At 45.4% G+C, this 15256-nt stretch overlaps 1 protein-coding gene across 4 annotated transcripts in view; it reads right to left on the reverse strand.

Annotated features, from left to right (window-relative positions):
- HHAT (hedgehog acyltransferase) overlaps positions 1–15256 on the reverse strand; it is a 347015-nt gene that overhangs the window by 304731 nt on the left and 27028 nt on the right. For 3 of the 4 annotated variants that reach the window (XM_026652557.1, XM_026652553.1, XM_026652554.1), the window contains one exon: positions 4692–4805. The exons of the other annotated variant lie outside the window; for it this stretch is intronic. In XM_026652557.1, coding sequence (XP_026508342.1) covers positions 4692–4805 — 114 coding nt within the window. The remainder of the gene's footprint in view (positions 1–4691; positions 4806–15256) is intronic. 4 annotated transcript variants of the gene reach the window in all.

Consider the following 15256-nt stretch of genomic DNA (forward strand, 5'->3'; position numbering starts at 1 on the left):
CCCCTGTCTTGAAGTGGTTTCCATAATATACAGAGTTTACAGTTTTTTTCAATGGCTCTCACCACCCCCACTATAAAAACTGTTCCAACACCACTATGAGGCCTGCCAGCCTAGGAAACTAGGGAACCAAACTTGGATCTGTCCAAACACAGACCACTAGGCCCAGCGCTTTCCTCCCAGAGAAAATCCAACGGAAGGAGCAGGCTTTTCTTGAAGCTCTGCATGTTCTCACAGTTTTGCCCCTTATCCTCCCCTTTAACAGGAGGGATGTGTGTCCTTATGGAATGGGGAGGGCACGTGACTAGCAAGCCTCACAGATCCCTGCTACGCCTCACGGCTAAATGAAGAGCAATTATCACTCTAAATCTCTCTAAAAAGCAGTGTTAATTTTTAATTACATTCAGACCGCTCTCCCCTCCACACCCCCTTTTCATTGTTATTGACACCAAAAATTGTTTGCTTAATTATTTCAATAGGATTGTATTTTAACTTATTTGTGAATCACCAGGAGCACTTCACTGAGGGCACTTTCTACCTACAATTATTATATGCCCTATTGTGCCTATCTATAGACTTTTCTGTATGCAGATAGCTAGGCAGACATACATAAATGTGTGTGCATTTAAATCTGTTCGGTGTGTTTACAATCAATGCAAAACACTGTATTAGTATGTTAGGATTGTGAATTTAAATGCACAGGAAATTGGCAGACCAGGAAACCTACAATAAGAAACTTTTGGTTTTGTTAGCTAAAATTTAATCAGCTTCAAAGGTTCTAAGACAATTTGCACGTGCACTCGCACAGCGCATTGTTGAATGGGTTTATATTAAAACACATCGGTATAGCACCAGTGCTTAAGCTCTTCAGGGCAAGGTTCACGTCCACCTATAAACACACACATACAGCACCTAGTGCAACACAGCTCCCATCCTGACCGAGGTCTCTCTGTGTTACCATAATACAAATAATAATCATAATAATAAAGTTTTATTTTTTCATATTATTTGCCTTAAAATATTGAAAAAATTAAATTTGCATGTATTAATGGCAATAAAAATATATTTTAAAAAAGAAATGGCAGTTTAAAATCCTGCAACATAACATAGGAGTTTTATGGATTTTGCTGTGGTCTCTCAGGAGGGTTCCAGGGTTTCTAAGATAAGGACAGTACTATGTGTAGTAAACATCCAGACTGAGAACATTCTCCTGACATGTTCAGCTTGCATCAGCAGTTCTTTGAAGCTCTTGAAGTTGCTTGTCTGGATGTCTGTGTCTCTCTCTGCCTTTCTTTAAGCAGTGTTTGAGGCTGAAAATAGCATCAACAACATGCTAAGAAGAAACTACTGAAGTGATTCCAACTGTGAAAAGAACCCTCTTGCTGCTTTTTACATAATTTAACATGATTTGAAATCTAAACAATGCACATAAGCTTATATCATTACTCATTATAAATCTGAACTCAAAAAATGGAGAGAGTCGCACTGAGAATCACTTTAACACAACAGTAGTAGAGACCCCTTTAAAAATCGTAAAAGAAATGTTCTTCTAGTGCATCTAAACGTTGGCTCCTCTGTGAGCATTCAACTCAAATACAGTATGTAGCTTCCTACTAGTGTGACTGTTTAATGCAACTGTTTTAAATAATTTTTAAATAATTTCTTCCTGCAAAGCGTCACAAGAAAACTGAAGTCCATGTCTCTAGAACAGGACATGACAGTTAAAGAATCACATGACACAAAAGTCCAGTGAATTATTCACAGCAAGACATGGGGCTAATAATTAGAATCACAGAACAAATGTGACTGTAAATTAGTTACTCAAATATTCCTTGATTATAATTTATGGCTTCTTTTCCATTCTACATTATTAGCATCCATCATATTTACACAAACAAGTTAGCAAATACATTCCATCCTAGATATTTACGAGGTTAGATCCTCTCTCTCTTGTGGACAAACTGAACAAGGGACTAAAACTTGCATATGCTTTCAAAATTATTCCTTCTAATGGAAACACAAGGATTTCCAACCCCATGAATCTGCGGGATCCATGACTAAGGTACCCCACACACCCCAAGATCTTCTGTAACACCTTGCTCTGGTTCCCAAAATCCTAGAAGAAAAGTCCCTGCAGATGACCTGCACAGTGGTATTTATATGAATAAGCCAAGTACATCTGCAGTTACACTAGCTAGGATAAAATTACCAGGGCCATCATTCCGAATGCTTAAGGGCAGAAATTGATCCTCAGCTGGAGACAAAACATCATTTCCCCTTTACATTATTACACAATTAAGTATACTGAAGATATTCTTAAATATTTGACATGTTGCACTCTCAGAGACAAGATGAATCAATGGCCTATTCAACTGTGATGATTCCTGTGCAGCACATTTTCTTATTATGATTACTACTACTACATTTCCTGCCCTTCACCTGCCATTTTCAAAAGACCAATTCATTACATTCACCTTCTTTTTCTTACATCCGCAGTATCAATGCTTCTAACTTTATTTTCAATTTACAGATCACCCAAGTTCTAAGAAAAAGCTAGCACAAAGAAATAAAAAAAAGTGATACAAGGTCACAGGCAGTATCATGACAATATCTCCGCAGGGACTGCCTAGTGTTCCCATGTGTTTCCAATACAGATTCCATGAACCATAACTGCTGGCAGTCAGATCTTCATCCCACCTGAGACAATCTCTTTCGGGACTCAAAGGAGCTTTATAAAACCTCTCAACTGAAACTGCTGAAATACCTGGTGTTACACAGTCTGCACTGCCCCCAAAGCACAAATGTTTGGTGTTCTATAAAGAAAGGTAGCAGTGAAAGAAATTAGATTTTGTCTTTAAAAAAAACAAACAGTCTGCATAATGAAGCAGATTAATAAAAGCAGAACAATAGGGTTATTAAATTATTCTTTTCTGAGATACATGATTATGATTCAACTTCAGATTCAAAGTTCCATGTAATTTCATCTCTGATTAATGCTAAGGAACTATAAACTGGTCCCCTTCCTCTCTCTGTAAACCAAGAATATGTTTTATTAAAGGACACCCCATTTTTACATACTCCATTGCTGAAATTATTATAGGCAGGGCTGGTTACGTGACACTTCCCATTATTTGACCCTTGTTTTCAGTTACTTATATTCCTTATTTATCGTCTTCTTTATAAAATTATGGGGGCGGGGAGTGAACAAATCCATTATATTGGCTCCAAACTTTGGCAGTCCTTAGGTCATTTCTTGCACTGCCACTAAAAATTGATAGGACCAGCACAACCACTGAGAAGCTTCATACAGCCACTATTTTCCCCCCTTAAATCACCCTACCACAAAAATGTTTCCTTCTTTCCCCCCTCATTTGTGGATTTTCCCTGCAAAATGTCAATGATCCAGAATAGGTAGTATCCAGTCCTGCAAAAGTGCCTGAAATCTCATTCCTATAGGATAGGAACAAGAGTTTCAAAGCAGCTTTCTAATGGTTCTTACTTCTAGCCATGGAAGGTCCCAGATATTAGACATTAAAATTGCTACATTTTTATATATAGCTTAGTCACTTTATAGCTTTATAATCCTCCCTGCCCTCTAAGTTCTGAAAATGTGGGTTTATGGTACTAAGAGGGGTTAGCTTTGCAGATTGAGGGAGATGAAAAATCTTCCCAGTTGAGCTGTGGTCAGAAAACAGAATTTGTATCCTCCAGAAAAGTCCAATATTTGGTTTTGTCCTGATTCAGGACCACACAAGAAAAAAGACAATTTTTGTAGAATGAAATATTCACATGCAAGTGTTGAAATGAAATGTTTTGACACTGTGAAATTAAATATTTAAATTAAATGTCAATTGGACCTGAAACATTCTGAACTGACATTTCACTTTAAAACGACATTTTAAGTTGAAATATCAATTTGAAATTAACTGTTTCTATTTGAAATAAACTCCTCAAATAGAAACTGTTCAGTTCAAATAAGCACTTCAAAACAAAGCAAAATGTTTGGATTAAATGCTGCTTTGGAAAAAAAATCATTAAAAAAATCCAATATTTTCCAGTGTAAAATTTTAGTTTCAACAACAACATTTTCCAATGGAAAAAAACATACCTCGGACATCTCTTCTCCACAGCACATACGAGGGAACAGAGTTACACTGTACTGGGTCTGTGGTATAATTGCCCATCCATGTAGAGACATGCTGCTTTTGGCTGTCATGCACCTGCATGATGTGTATCAGGTTTGGTCCCAAATATCGTGCATATCCAAGTCCTCATTATCCAACATCATTTTCGAGTATTCTCACAGGAAAGTATTAAGTCCCTAACTATAGGCCCAGTTCTCTCAACCTTACTCACAATGAGGCGTTGATTTAAACAGGGCTTTGGAGCTGTGCTCTGGCTCCGCTCCAGCTCCAGGCAAAAACCTGCAGCTCCACTGCTCCGGAGCTGCTCAGTGCTCCAGCTCCGGGCTCCGCTCCAAAGCTCTGGATTTAAATGGGACTGCTTCCTCATTTGAGTAAAGGTGGCAGAACTGGGTCATAAATAATTATATCTCCTAGATACAATTTGTTGGAATTTTTCATTCTTTAGAATATACTTTTCAACAATTTGTAATACAAGTGTTCTGTTTTCCAGGTCTCATAGCTAACTGAAAAAATATAAGGTGCAATCCTGCGAAACACATGCATTCATACCTTTTCCATAAAGAGCCTTGACATCTGTGATACCATTAGATGGCCAAGCAGAAGCCATATTATACGTTCCTTTCCCCATTCCATCCAGAAGCTCCACTCAAAGTCTGTGGGATCCTAGAATACATAGTGAATTGATTGATATGTGCTTCAAAACTGGGGCGGGGGGGAGTGTACTGATGAAACAGCGTGAAAGGTTTGAATAAAACACAAAGGTTTATGATCCAATACCACAGAGCATGGTCTGAAGGGAATCTACACACATTGTTACAGTAGAAGGGTCAGATTTTCAGAGGTGATGAGCATCCACAATTCCAAATGATTTCAATTTGTTTAAAATTTGTGGAACCATTTCTATTGGTCTTACATCTTGTAAAACCTAAATCTGGGGCCAAATTTGATTTGACGGTGACCCTCCTTTAATTTTCCCACCAAAGCATCAAAAATTTTCAAACTATAAAACATACGCACAAGCACATAAATACACGTATCATCTCAGCACTGAAAAATGTAGATACAAGTGAGGAAGCACAGGCTCAGCACAGAATAAGATTCCTGATTTTAAGGGCTCTCCCTCTATTCATCAATATTTATTGAATACCAACATGGTATAATCATAATAATGAGATTTCTCCAGGAGGCCTGTCAGGAACAATATGACATTCCTTCGCACAAGGCTTATCAAATGGAATTTTCAAACTACAGTAGTACGCGGCTGTTCACCAGTATCTGAACACAGGAGGACAATAGTGTGGATTTCAACTATGCAGCAAATAATTTGCTTTAAACTAGATTATGTTACTATGCAGACCTTAGTGCAACTGTATACTTTGCAGCTTTGGCTCTATGCCCAGTGCACTAGACAGCAGAACTGAGCTAGCGTGAGGAAAGAAGTAATCTGCATGGTAAAAAGGAGGTGCAGATGACTTTCCCCCATTGCAGCAAGGAAGAAAACCAGAGAAGGAATTATAACCAAGTCTGGACTGTTCCTGGGGCAGAACAGCTATGCACCACTCTTACTCGTGACAAAACAAAGTATCCAAAGTAACTCAAAGCAGCATATTAGCTTTAACTTAATTCAGTTTAATTACTCTGATGATCTTCCAATATTTGAATAATTTTTAATTTTATAAAATGCCTGATTATGGTTTTTACATGCAATTTTGGCTCCTAGCTTCCCACCTAGATTTGATCACAACCAACACTTTTTTGAAACACAGCCTGTTTTCCTAGGCCCTGAGACATGCCCATACTACTGATCGTAGTGTTTCTTGCTGAATTCACCAGCTTCAATGGGACTACTCAGGGTAGTAAGCACTATATGTTCATACTAAGTGAAGAACGAGAACTTCATAAGGCGGCATAAAGAACTAGGGTTACCATATTGCAGTCCTGGAAAAAGAGGACACTCCAAGGGGCCCTGGCTCCGCCCCAACTCCGCCCCCGGCCCTGCCCCAACTCCGCCCCTTCCCCGCCCCAACTCCGCCCCTTCTCCAAAGTCCCTGCCCCAACTCCGCCCCCTCCCCTGAACACTCCGCCCCCTACTCTTCCCCCTCCCCTGCTTCCCGCGAATCAAATGTTCAGAGAACGGAGTGGTCTCTAGTAGTCAAAGACCCTTCTTCCCCGTCCCCTCCAGTCTATGTCTATCCTATTGCTGTCTAACCTGCCCCAGCTCCTCATCTGATTTCAACTGCCCCCCACTACCGCTCTGGATTCCTTGTCCCAGTTTCCTGGTCCTGTCTCACTCTCCTCTCTCCCCACCCCCATCCCTCAGATGGGATGTTCCTTCCAGATTGGCAAAATTATAAGGCTTCCCAACATTTCAACACTTCCCATTCTAAATTTTCGGTTACTTAACTATAGGCTAGTTCTGCCTACAACAAAGCATATTCAGAACCTCTGATTAAAGGGATTATAAGTGTAGCAACCTCCATCATAACTAGTCACCAAAGATTGAACCCAAGCCATCCAGACTTAAAAGCATGAGCTTCTACTACTTGAGTTCAAGCTATAACTCCCTTAGCTGGTAGCTATACAGTTATCCTCTAAAAATCCACCACAGGAGGGCACAAAACACATGTTGGACAGTGAATTACAAAAGTGCCAAATATTATTATTAGACCTGCAATACTTTTCACAATGAACATCAGCGGGGGATAAACTGGGAGTTTAAGAATATTTGGAAAACAATTTTAGAATAACATTCAGTGCTGTGGTTTAAAAGAAAAAAACCTGTTAAAACTCATAACTTAGCAGCATTCAGTGTTTGAAAAAAAACAACTTCTAGGAGGGATACAAGTTAAGAATGTTGAAACAGGAAGATGGTATGCTTAGTTACCACTTGGGCAACGAGGTATGCTATGTAATACTTGCAAGATTTCACTGTAATGTTTTACAATATATAGCAGCGCAATGCTGATTCCATTGATATTGTTGAGCAATTCATGCTGATTTTATTTCAGCCCACATCTTAATAGTTTTGAATACAAGATCACAATTTTCAGCTCAGTTGGTCTGAACATGCAGAGCTTTAAAATTGCTATACTCTAAACCGTATATTAACTACAATTTTATAAACCTGCATGTCAGAGAACTGTGTGCCACTACTACTAGACAGTGGCACAAGGCAATTCAGTGTGAATCACAGAAATGTAGGACTGGAAGGGACATCAACAAGTCATCTAGTCAAACCCCTGCACTGAGGCAGGACTGAGTAATAACAACTAGACCATCCTTGACAGGTGTTTGTCTAACCTCTTAAAAAACTCCAATGACTGCTATTCCATAATCTCTCTAGGTAATTTGTCCAGTGCTTAACTATCTTTACAGTTAGGAAGTTTTTCCTAATGTCTAACCTAACTCTCCCTTGCTACAATTTAAGCCCATTGCTTCTTTTTCATGCATGTCCTGAGTGGGACGGGGGTGGGTCCAGGCAGTGGGATTGGGGGGAGGGAGGTCGAGGGAGTCGGTGGGTGTGTGGGGATGGACCGTGGGAAGCAGGGTGGAGGAACTGAGGGGGACAGGACTGGGACTGGGGGGGGCTGAAGGAGATGGGACAGGACTGGGATGGGGGGAGTAGGGTAGGGGCTGAGGGGAGCATGAATGGGACAGGGTAGAGAGAGCTGTGTAGAGTGGGGTGGGGCGGGGGAGACAATGGGGCTGGGCTGGGGAGGGTTGGGGGGTTGGGGAGAGGGACAGGGTCTGGAGGCGATGAGACAGAGGGGAGCAGTACTGGAATGGTGGGAAGTTGAGGGGGTGGGACAGCAGGGGGAGCGATGGGGGTGGGATGACGGGGGAGGCTGAAGAAGAGATTTGGGGTAGGGCAAGGCTGAGGGCAGTGGGTTGGGGGGAGCAGGGGGACTGTGGGGGAGGCTGTTGGAACGGGGGCAGGGACTGAGGGCAGTGGGTTCGGGGTGGGAGGTACAGGGGGAACTGCAGGGGAGGCTGAGGGAACAGGGTCAGGGTGGGGCCTGAGGGCAGTGGGTCTGAGGGGAGCCCCCCCAGAGGGACCTGCCAGGGGGCCAGGTGAGCCCAGCAATGCTTACCTGGAGCGGCTCCCAGGAAGCATCCAGCAGGCAGGTCCCTCCCAGTCCCTCTGGCCCCTTCCTAGGGTTGGGTCAGGTGGAGGGGGGGGGCAGGGGGGAGGGAGCTCTCTGCCTGGCGACCGCTGCCTGCTGCCGGAGTCTACAGGCCCCGCCCGCTGCAGCACGCAGGGGAGTGAGACCTCCTCGCTGCCTCTCTGTGTACCGGGGGCAGGGGCAGGGCTGCACTCTGCAGGCTCCTGCCGGCCGGGCGGGGGGCCCCGTGGACTGGCGCCGCCGCGCTGGAAGCTCTCAGCTGCGCGCTGCCCCAGGGCCCAGGGAGGAAAGGTGAGTGGCGACGGCGGCGACGGCTTGCCGCGGTTCCCCCAGCGCGGCTGCCCTGTCCTCGCTTTTGGGTCTCTAAATAGCCGACCGGGGGGAAATCCCGGACATTTTTAGCTTTTTACAAATTCCCCCCGGACGGCTATTTAAAGACCCAAAAGCCGGACATGTCCGGGGAAACCCGGACATATGGTAACCCTAAAAGAACAATCTACACAACCTTCTACCCAGACCAAGAAAAGTGCATACAAAATTTTCAATAAACTGAAAGTAAACAACAAACTGCAAAACTTCCGTTATAAGGCTCATCAACCACAAAATATTGCATAGATCATAGTGACTGTTTTCAGGGACACTCCTGGAAAGGCAGTACAAATCACACCAGGATAAACTCCAGATCAATTTCCTGAAGCAAAATCCCACTCAAGCTTTTAGCTTCAAAAAATATTACATAGCTCCTTCCCCACCCTGCAATTAGTTATCCCTGATATTCCATTCTCTCCTCCAACTTTTCCACCATTCTCAATCATAGAACTCAAGCCAGTCAACTAGAGCCAATTCTAATACTTCACATTAACTTTTCAAGGAAGATGGCTCATTCTTTTTCTGCCTGAATGTTTTGTATTAGCTATTTGAGACCCAGTCCTGCAAGCCATCCCTTTAATTCTGCCTGTCCCCATTCTGTCTGAAGCAAATATGAGCTCCAGGGTTGACTGGGCCCCTAAAACTGGAGTACTGCCAGAGACTCAATTGAAAACTGCTAATATTCCAGAACCACACCCTAGTGACACTCCCATTTACCTGCCCTCAGTGTAGGGCTCTCTGTTCTGCCACATTTTGTTAAACACTGTATCATTTCCAGCTTTTGAAGAACATATGTATAAAAACCACTTTGAATATCACATCTCCCCCCACCTGTCCGACCACACATATTTAAAAGACAAAGCCTTTCAACAATGGGAAAAAACATAACCTACATCAGGGGTTCTCAAACTTTTTCTTTCTGAGGTGCCCCCAACATGCTATAAAAACTCCAGGGCCCAGCAGGGGAGAGAGGGACTCAGGGCTCTAGGCCGGGGGGTTGGGGGGGCACTCAGGCATAGGTGTCGTTTGACTTCTATTTTGGGTGGGCAGGAGCCAGCGGGACTCAAGCCAGCTCTGCACAGCAGGGTCCGGGGAAGGAGCACCACCTCCACCCTCTGACTCACCTTAGCAGGCCACCCAGCTTGTCTGGGTTTGGGGGGGGGGAGGGGGGCAATCAAAATTATAACTCAAAGGTGGGGGGCTCAGCTCAAAAAGTTTGAAAATAGCTCAAGATGCAGGGTGAGGGGTTCCTAAGAGCTGTGTGCAGGCGGGGGGGGGGTAGCTCAGGGTGTGGGGAGGGCGTAGCTATGGGCTGTGTGCAGGTAGGGGTTAGCTCAGAGTGCAGGCAGGGAGTAGTTCAGGGTGCAGGGAGGGGGTAGCTAGGGGCTGTGTGCAGGGAGAAGAAGTCACTCACCTTGTGCAGTAACCATGGTTCTTCGAGATGTGTCCCCCTGTGGGTGTTTCACTCCAGGTGTCGGTGCATCCCTGTGCCGGAGATCGGAGATTTCTCACAGCAGTACTCGGTCAGGGGAAGGGAGCGCACAGGGGTCGTCTCGTGCAGCCGTTGGCACCTCCTGTAGCACACGCTCCCCCAACCGTCCCCTCTGTTCCTTCTCTACTCTAGGTGCTTGTAGAGCAGTACCCCACCAGAGGTGGTAGGGGTTTGGAGTTATGTATAAGTGTGTGATAAGAGCACTGTAAGGCCAATGATAAGAGTCTGAGACAAGGCCTTGGGTGATAGCATAATGCTTGGCAAAAGTGTGCTCCAATGTCCAGGTTGCAGCTCTACAAATATCTATTAAGGGGACATTGTTCAAGAATGCAATCGATGTCGCTATGGCTCGCGTTGAGTGGGAGCTGATGCCCACGGGGGGTTCTTTGTGATGCAAGTGGTAGCAAGTTTGAATACAGGTAGAGACCCATTTGGAGAGTCTCTGGGTCGATATTGTAGAGCCTTTGGCTAGCTCTGTTGTAGAGACGAATAGTCTTGGTGACTTGCGGAATGGTTTAGTTCTGTCCAAGTAGAAGGCTACAGCCCGTCTGACATCTAGCATGTGCAATGTTGCTTCTCGAGAGTCATTATGTGGCTTGGGATAGAAGGCAGGTAAGTGTATGGTTTGGTTAATATGAAAATTTGTAGCCACTTTGGGCAAGAATTTTGGGTGAGGACGTAACATGATTTTGTCTTTGGTAAATACAGTGTACGGTGGTTCAGCCATCAATGCTCCTATTTCGCTGACACGTCTGGCAGACGTGATTGCCACCTTCATTGACATATGAAGGAGCGAGCAGGTTGCTAGAGGTTCGAAGGGTGATCTTGTGAGACATTTGAGCACAAGATTGAGATCCTGTGGTGGTGCAGGTTGGTGTACTTCTGGGTACATGTTCTGTATACCTGCTAGAAAGCGCCGTGTAATCGAGTGAGCGAATATTGAAGCCCCTTCTATCTGTTCGTGGAGGGCCGTAATGGCAGCAAGGTGTTCTTTAATAGAGCTTATGGCTAACCCCATTTCCTTCAGTTCTAGTAGGTAGTCTAGGATCATAGATAGAGGCGCCTTGGTTGCGTCCAGCTGTTTTTGCTGACACCAAAGGGAGAATCTTCTCCACTTGTGACAGTAAGTATTTCTCATGGTGAGGCGACAGCTAGTTAGTAACACCTGTTTTACTTTCTCCAAACAGTTCGATTCCCCATGTTGGAACCAGAGAGGAGCCACGCTTTGAGATGGAGTTTCGCTGGGTCTGGATGGAGCGTCAGGTCCTTGTTCTGGGACAGGAGGTCTGTCCGGAAAGGCAGCGGTTGTGGGCACAGACTGCTAGACATGAGAGGTATGGAAACCAAGTCTGTCTGGGCCATGTGGGGACAATGAGAATGATGTATGCTCTGTTGAGTCGTATCTTGCGGATGACCCGGGGGATCAGTGGGATCAGCGGGAAGGTGTACTTGGGTCACGCGTTCCACGGGATGAGGAAGGCATCCCCTAATGATCCTGGTGCCAGGCCTGTCCTGGAGCAAAATAGTGGACATTTGTGATTTGTTACTGAGGCGAAAAGGTCAATTACTGGGTAACCTCATTTTTGGAATATTGTGTCGAGAACACTGTCGTGGATTTCCCACTCGTGTTCCTGTGAGACGTGCCTGCTGAGGTTGTCAGCTGTAGTGGTTTGGCACCCTGGTAGGTATGATGCTGTGATGTTTATATTGTTGCAGATGCAGAAGTTCCATAAATTCATGGCTTCTCCGCATAGCGAGTGAGACCTGGCTCCTCCTTGGCAATTGATGTAAAACATGCACGCCACATTGTCGGTGAGAATAGAGATTGAGAATTCTCGGCATGACTGCAGTTAAGCCTCTCCCGCCTCTCGAGAGATAAGAGTGGGAGTTCATTGTAATGGTAAACTGTAGAAACTGTTCCCAAACAGGGAGTTAAGGAGAGAAAAAGTCTTCTTATTTCTTCTCTTAAGAAAAACCTCTAAGAGAAACTAACGAAACTATGTAACTATGTATAGTCTAAGACTAACTAAACAATGTAACTAAGTATAGACTAAAAGAAGTTCCTATGTAACTTCTAACTTTTTTTTTTCCTTTCAGAAAGTATCAAAGAGAGCACTGCCGCAGAGCTCCGTCTGCAGCCGAGGACAGTTGAGAAGGAACTGAGGGGACAAGATGACTCCTGTGCGCGCCCTTCCCCCGACCGAGTACTGCTGCGAGAAATCTCCCATCTCCAGCGCAGGAATGCACCGACATCTAGAGTGGAGCACCCACATGGACACCACTGGAAGAAGAAGGGGATAGCTCAGGGAGAAAGGAGAGGATAGCTAGGGGATGTGTGCAGGGAGGGGATAGCTCAGGGTGCAGGGAACCACAGCATAGCACCGCTCCAGCTCCTATGCGCTCCAATGGGAGCTGCAGGGGCGGTGCCTGAGGATGAGGCAGGGTGCAGAGCCACCAGGCTGGAGATGGGACACGCCACTGCTTCCGGGAGCCGCTTGAGGTAAACACCGCTCTGATCCTGCACACCCCTGAGCCTCTCCCCACGCCCCAACCCCCTGCTCCAGCCCTGATCCCCTTCCCACTCTCCAAACCCCTCGATCCCAGCCTGGAGCACCCTCTTGCACCCCAAAACTCTCATCCCCAGCCCCACCCCAGAGCCCGCACCCCTTCCTACACCCCAACTCCAATTTTGTGAGCATCCATGGCCTGCCATACAATTTCTATTCCCTCATGTGACCCTCGGGCCAAAAAGCTTGCCCACCCTCATGTAAAGTCACCACAGGCTCATCCTCCCCCAGATAGTGTTATCTTCAGATCTGCACTAAGATACAGAAAATCACCTTCATCATTTACAACATAAAGTTCTCTGAAAGGCTAGTATTCTTGATAGGGGAAGACTAGTAGCAGAAGCTAGAATTGACCACTGGAGCCTACACCTGGCTAAGCCAACCATCCGCACCACAGAGTGGGAATGGGGGGCTATCCAAGAGAAAATAACCTCTATGAATTATTGGTTTTACAGATCACTAGTACCATATCAACATGTGACTGGCACCAAGAATTGACTTCAAGTCTCCAGGAGTAAATATCTAGAAGCTCATTAAAACTCTGCACCACCTATTCCCTCCTCATGGAGAACTTCAGAAAGGCTAATATAGTGCGGGAGCCTGTCATAGCCACCAGCAGCAGAACAGGCATGCCTCCCTCTGGTTCCCCTCCTTCAGAGTCCCCAGTAACTCTACACAAGCTTCCTTGCCTCAATAACACCCCTCCTGGGATCCAGTTTATTAGAAAAACAGTCTAAATGGTCCATGACAGAAGTCCCAAAACATAGTCCATTTATCACCCCAATGCATGCAGTCCTTAAAATCTCAAGATATCTAGTCCCTCAATGCCTTTCATGCCACACTCCATCTTCTGTCTCACCTGGGCTCTCTGTTGGTCCTCTCTAGTCCTTCTGCTAGTCCTTCCAGTTGGAATGCAACCCTGCTCTTCTCAGCAGGAACCCCCACAGCCTCACTGCTGGGAGCTCATCCTCTCCAGGGGAGCATCCCTCACTTCCTCTGGTCTTTTAACCTTTTTGCTCCAGAGAGGCCAAGACGTAGGCCCTTCCACTGACTCCAGCCCTCTCTGTTCTTCATCAGCTTCAGCTCTGATCTCAGCAGGCAACTCCCTCTGCTGCTGTCTGGCCTTCAGCCCTGGCTCTCGGGCATGAGAAGGTCGGCCAGCAAACCCCTCTGCTGCTGTTCTACCTATAGCCTTCCACCAGGAACCACCTACAGCTTCTTTTAGAGACCTCCTATAGTCTCCTCGTCTCGGGCAGCTCTCACCTGCTCTATGGCCAAGGTGCCATTTTTAAGTCCAAGTGGGGTCAGTGGACCAGTCACTATTAAGAGACCCACTGTCCCCCTCTGACGGAGCCAAGCAATGTTTGAAAGGGCTTGTTTTGCAGATAGCCTTATTTCAGCTTTAGGTTCATTTTCCAGGGAACACCCATTCAACATGAGATTCTCTGAAGAAATTTATTTCAACACACTGCACAATCCTTTCTACTAGTCCAGTGGTTTTCAACCTTTTTTCATTTGCGGACCACTAAAAAATTTCAAATGGTGGCGCAGACCCCTTTGGAAATCTTAGACACAGTGGGCAGACCATCAGGGGTCTGTGGACCACAGGTTGAAAACCACTGTACTAGAAGTAGTCCTGCCAGAAATCTCTCCCCCTGACTAGTGTTTAAGATTTCCAGATCTTTCACTGGTCCAGGGTAACAATTTTAAGTCACAAATACAAAATTAATCAAAATACATTTTGGAACAGATTGAGACTTGGGCTAGGTGCATGCACAGAGGAGTAGGAACCCACCTTACATTGTTAAGTGGGTTACCCTGCACTTGGGTCCACCACACAGGATTAAGCTATGCTCCTGCTTACTCCCTCCCTGGAGCAGCAGCTGGGCAGGGAGGGACAGAGGAATGTTCAGAAGCTGGGCTTCCTCCCACTACTCCCTGGCCTGTACAGATATCTATCTAAGGTTCTTATATGACCCCCCTCACCATAGTACCAGAGCACCGCAGAATCTTTAATATATTTATCCTCACAACACCCCAGAGGAAATGTTAAAATCCCCATTTTACAGGTGGGAAACCAAAGCTCAGAGAGATCAAGTGACTTGCCCGAGGTCACACAGAAAGTCTGTGGTGGAGCAGGGACTTGACCCCAGGTCTCCCAACTTGTCAGCTAGTGCCCTAACCACAGGACCATCCTTTCTCTCTGTTCAGGCAGTGAGGCCCTGATCCCTCAATCTGTTCCACACAGGCAAAGCCCAAAGCCTGCGCTGAGCCCTGTTGAGTTCAGTGAGGCTCCATGGAAGCACACAGGTCCCCATGCACAGAACTGTTTGCAAGACTGAGACCTTGGTCTCCAATCTCACAAAAACTTGGCCATGTGGTTTACTTTACACCCTATGAGCAGTTCCACTGAATAATCAATGGGACTATTCAAAAAGCAGAACATTAAGCATGCACGTATGTCTTTGTGGGATCAGGGCCAGAGTTAGTTTCCTTGTGTATGTACGTCACAGAAACAGGGGAAAGAAAATCATTCAAAATAATAGGAAAATGTGAGCATAA

Source organism: Terrapene carolina, unplaced genomic scaffold, assembly GCF_002925995.2.
Source record: "Terrapene carolina triunguis isolate 2854851 unplaced genomic scaffold, T_m_triunguis-2.0 Scaffold120, whole genome shotgun sequence".
NCBI classification, from domain to species: domain Eukaryota; kingdom Metazoa; phylum Chordata; order Testudines; family Emydidae; genus Terrapene; species Terrapene triunguis.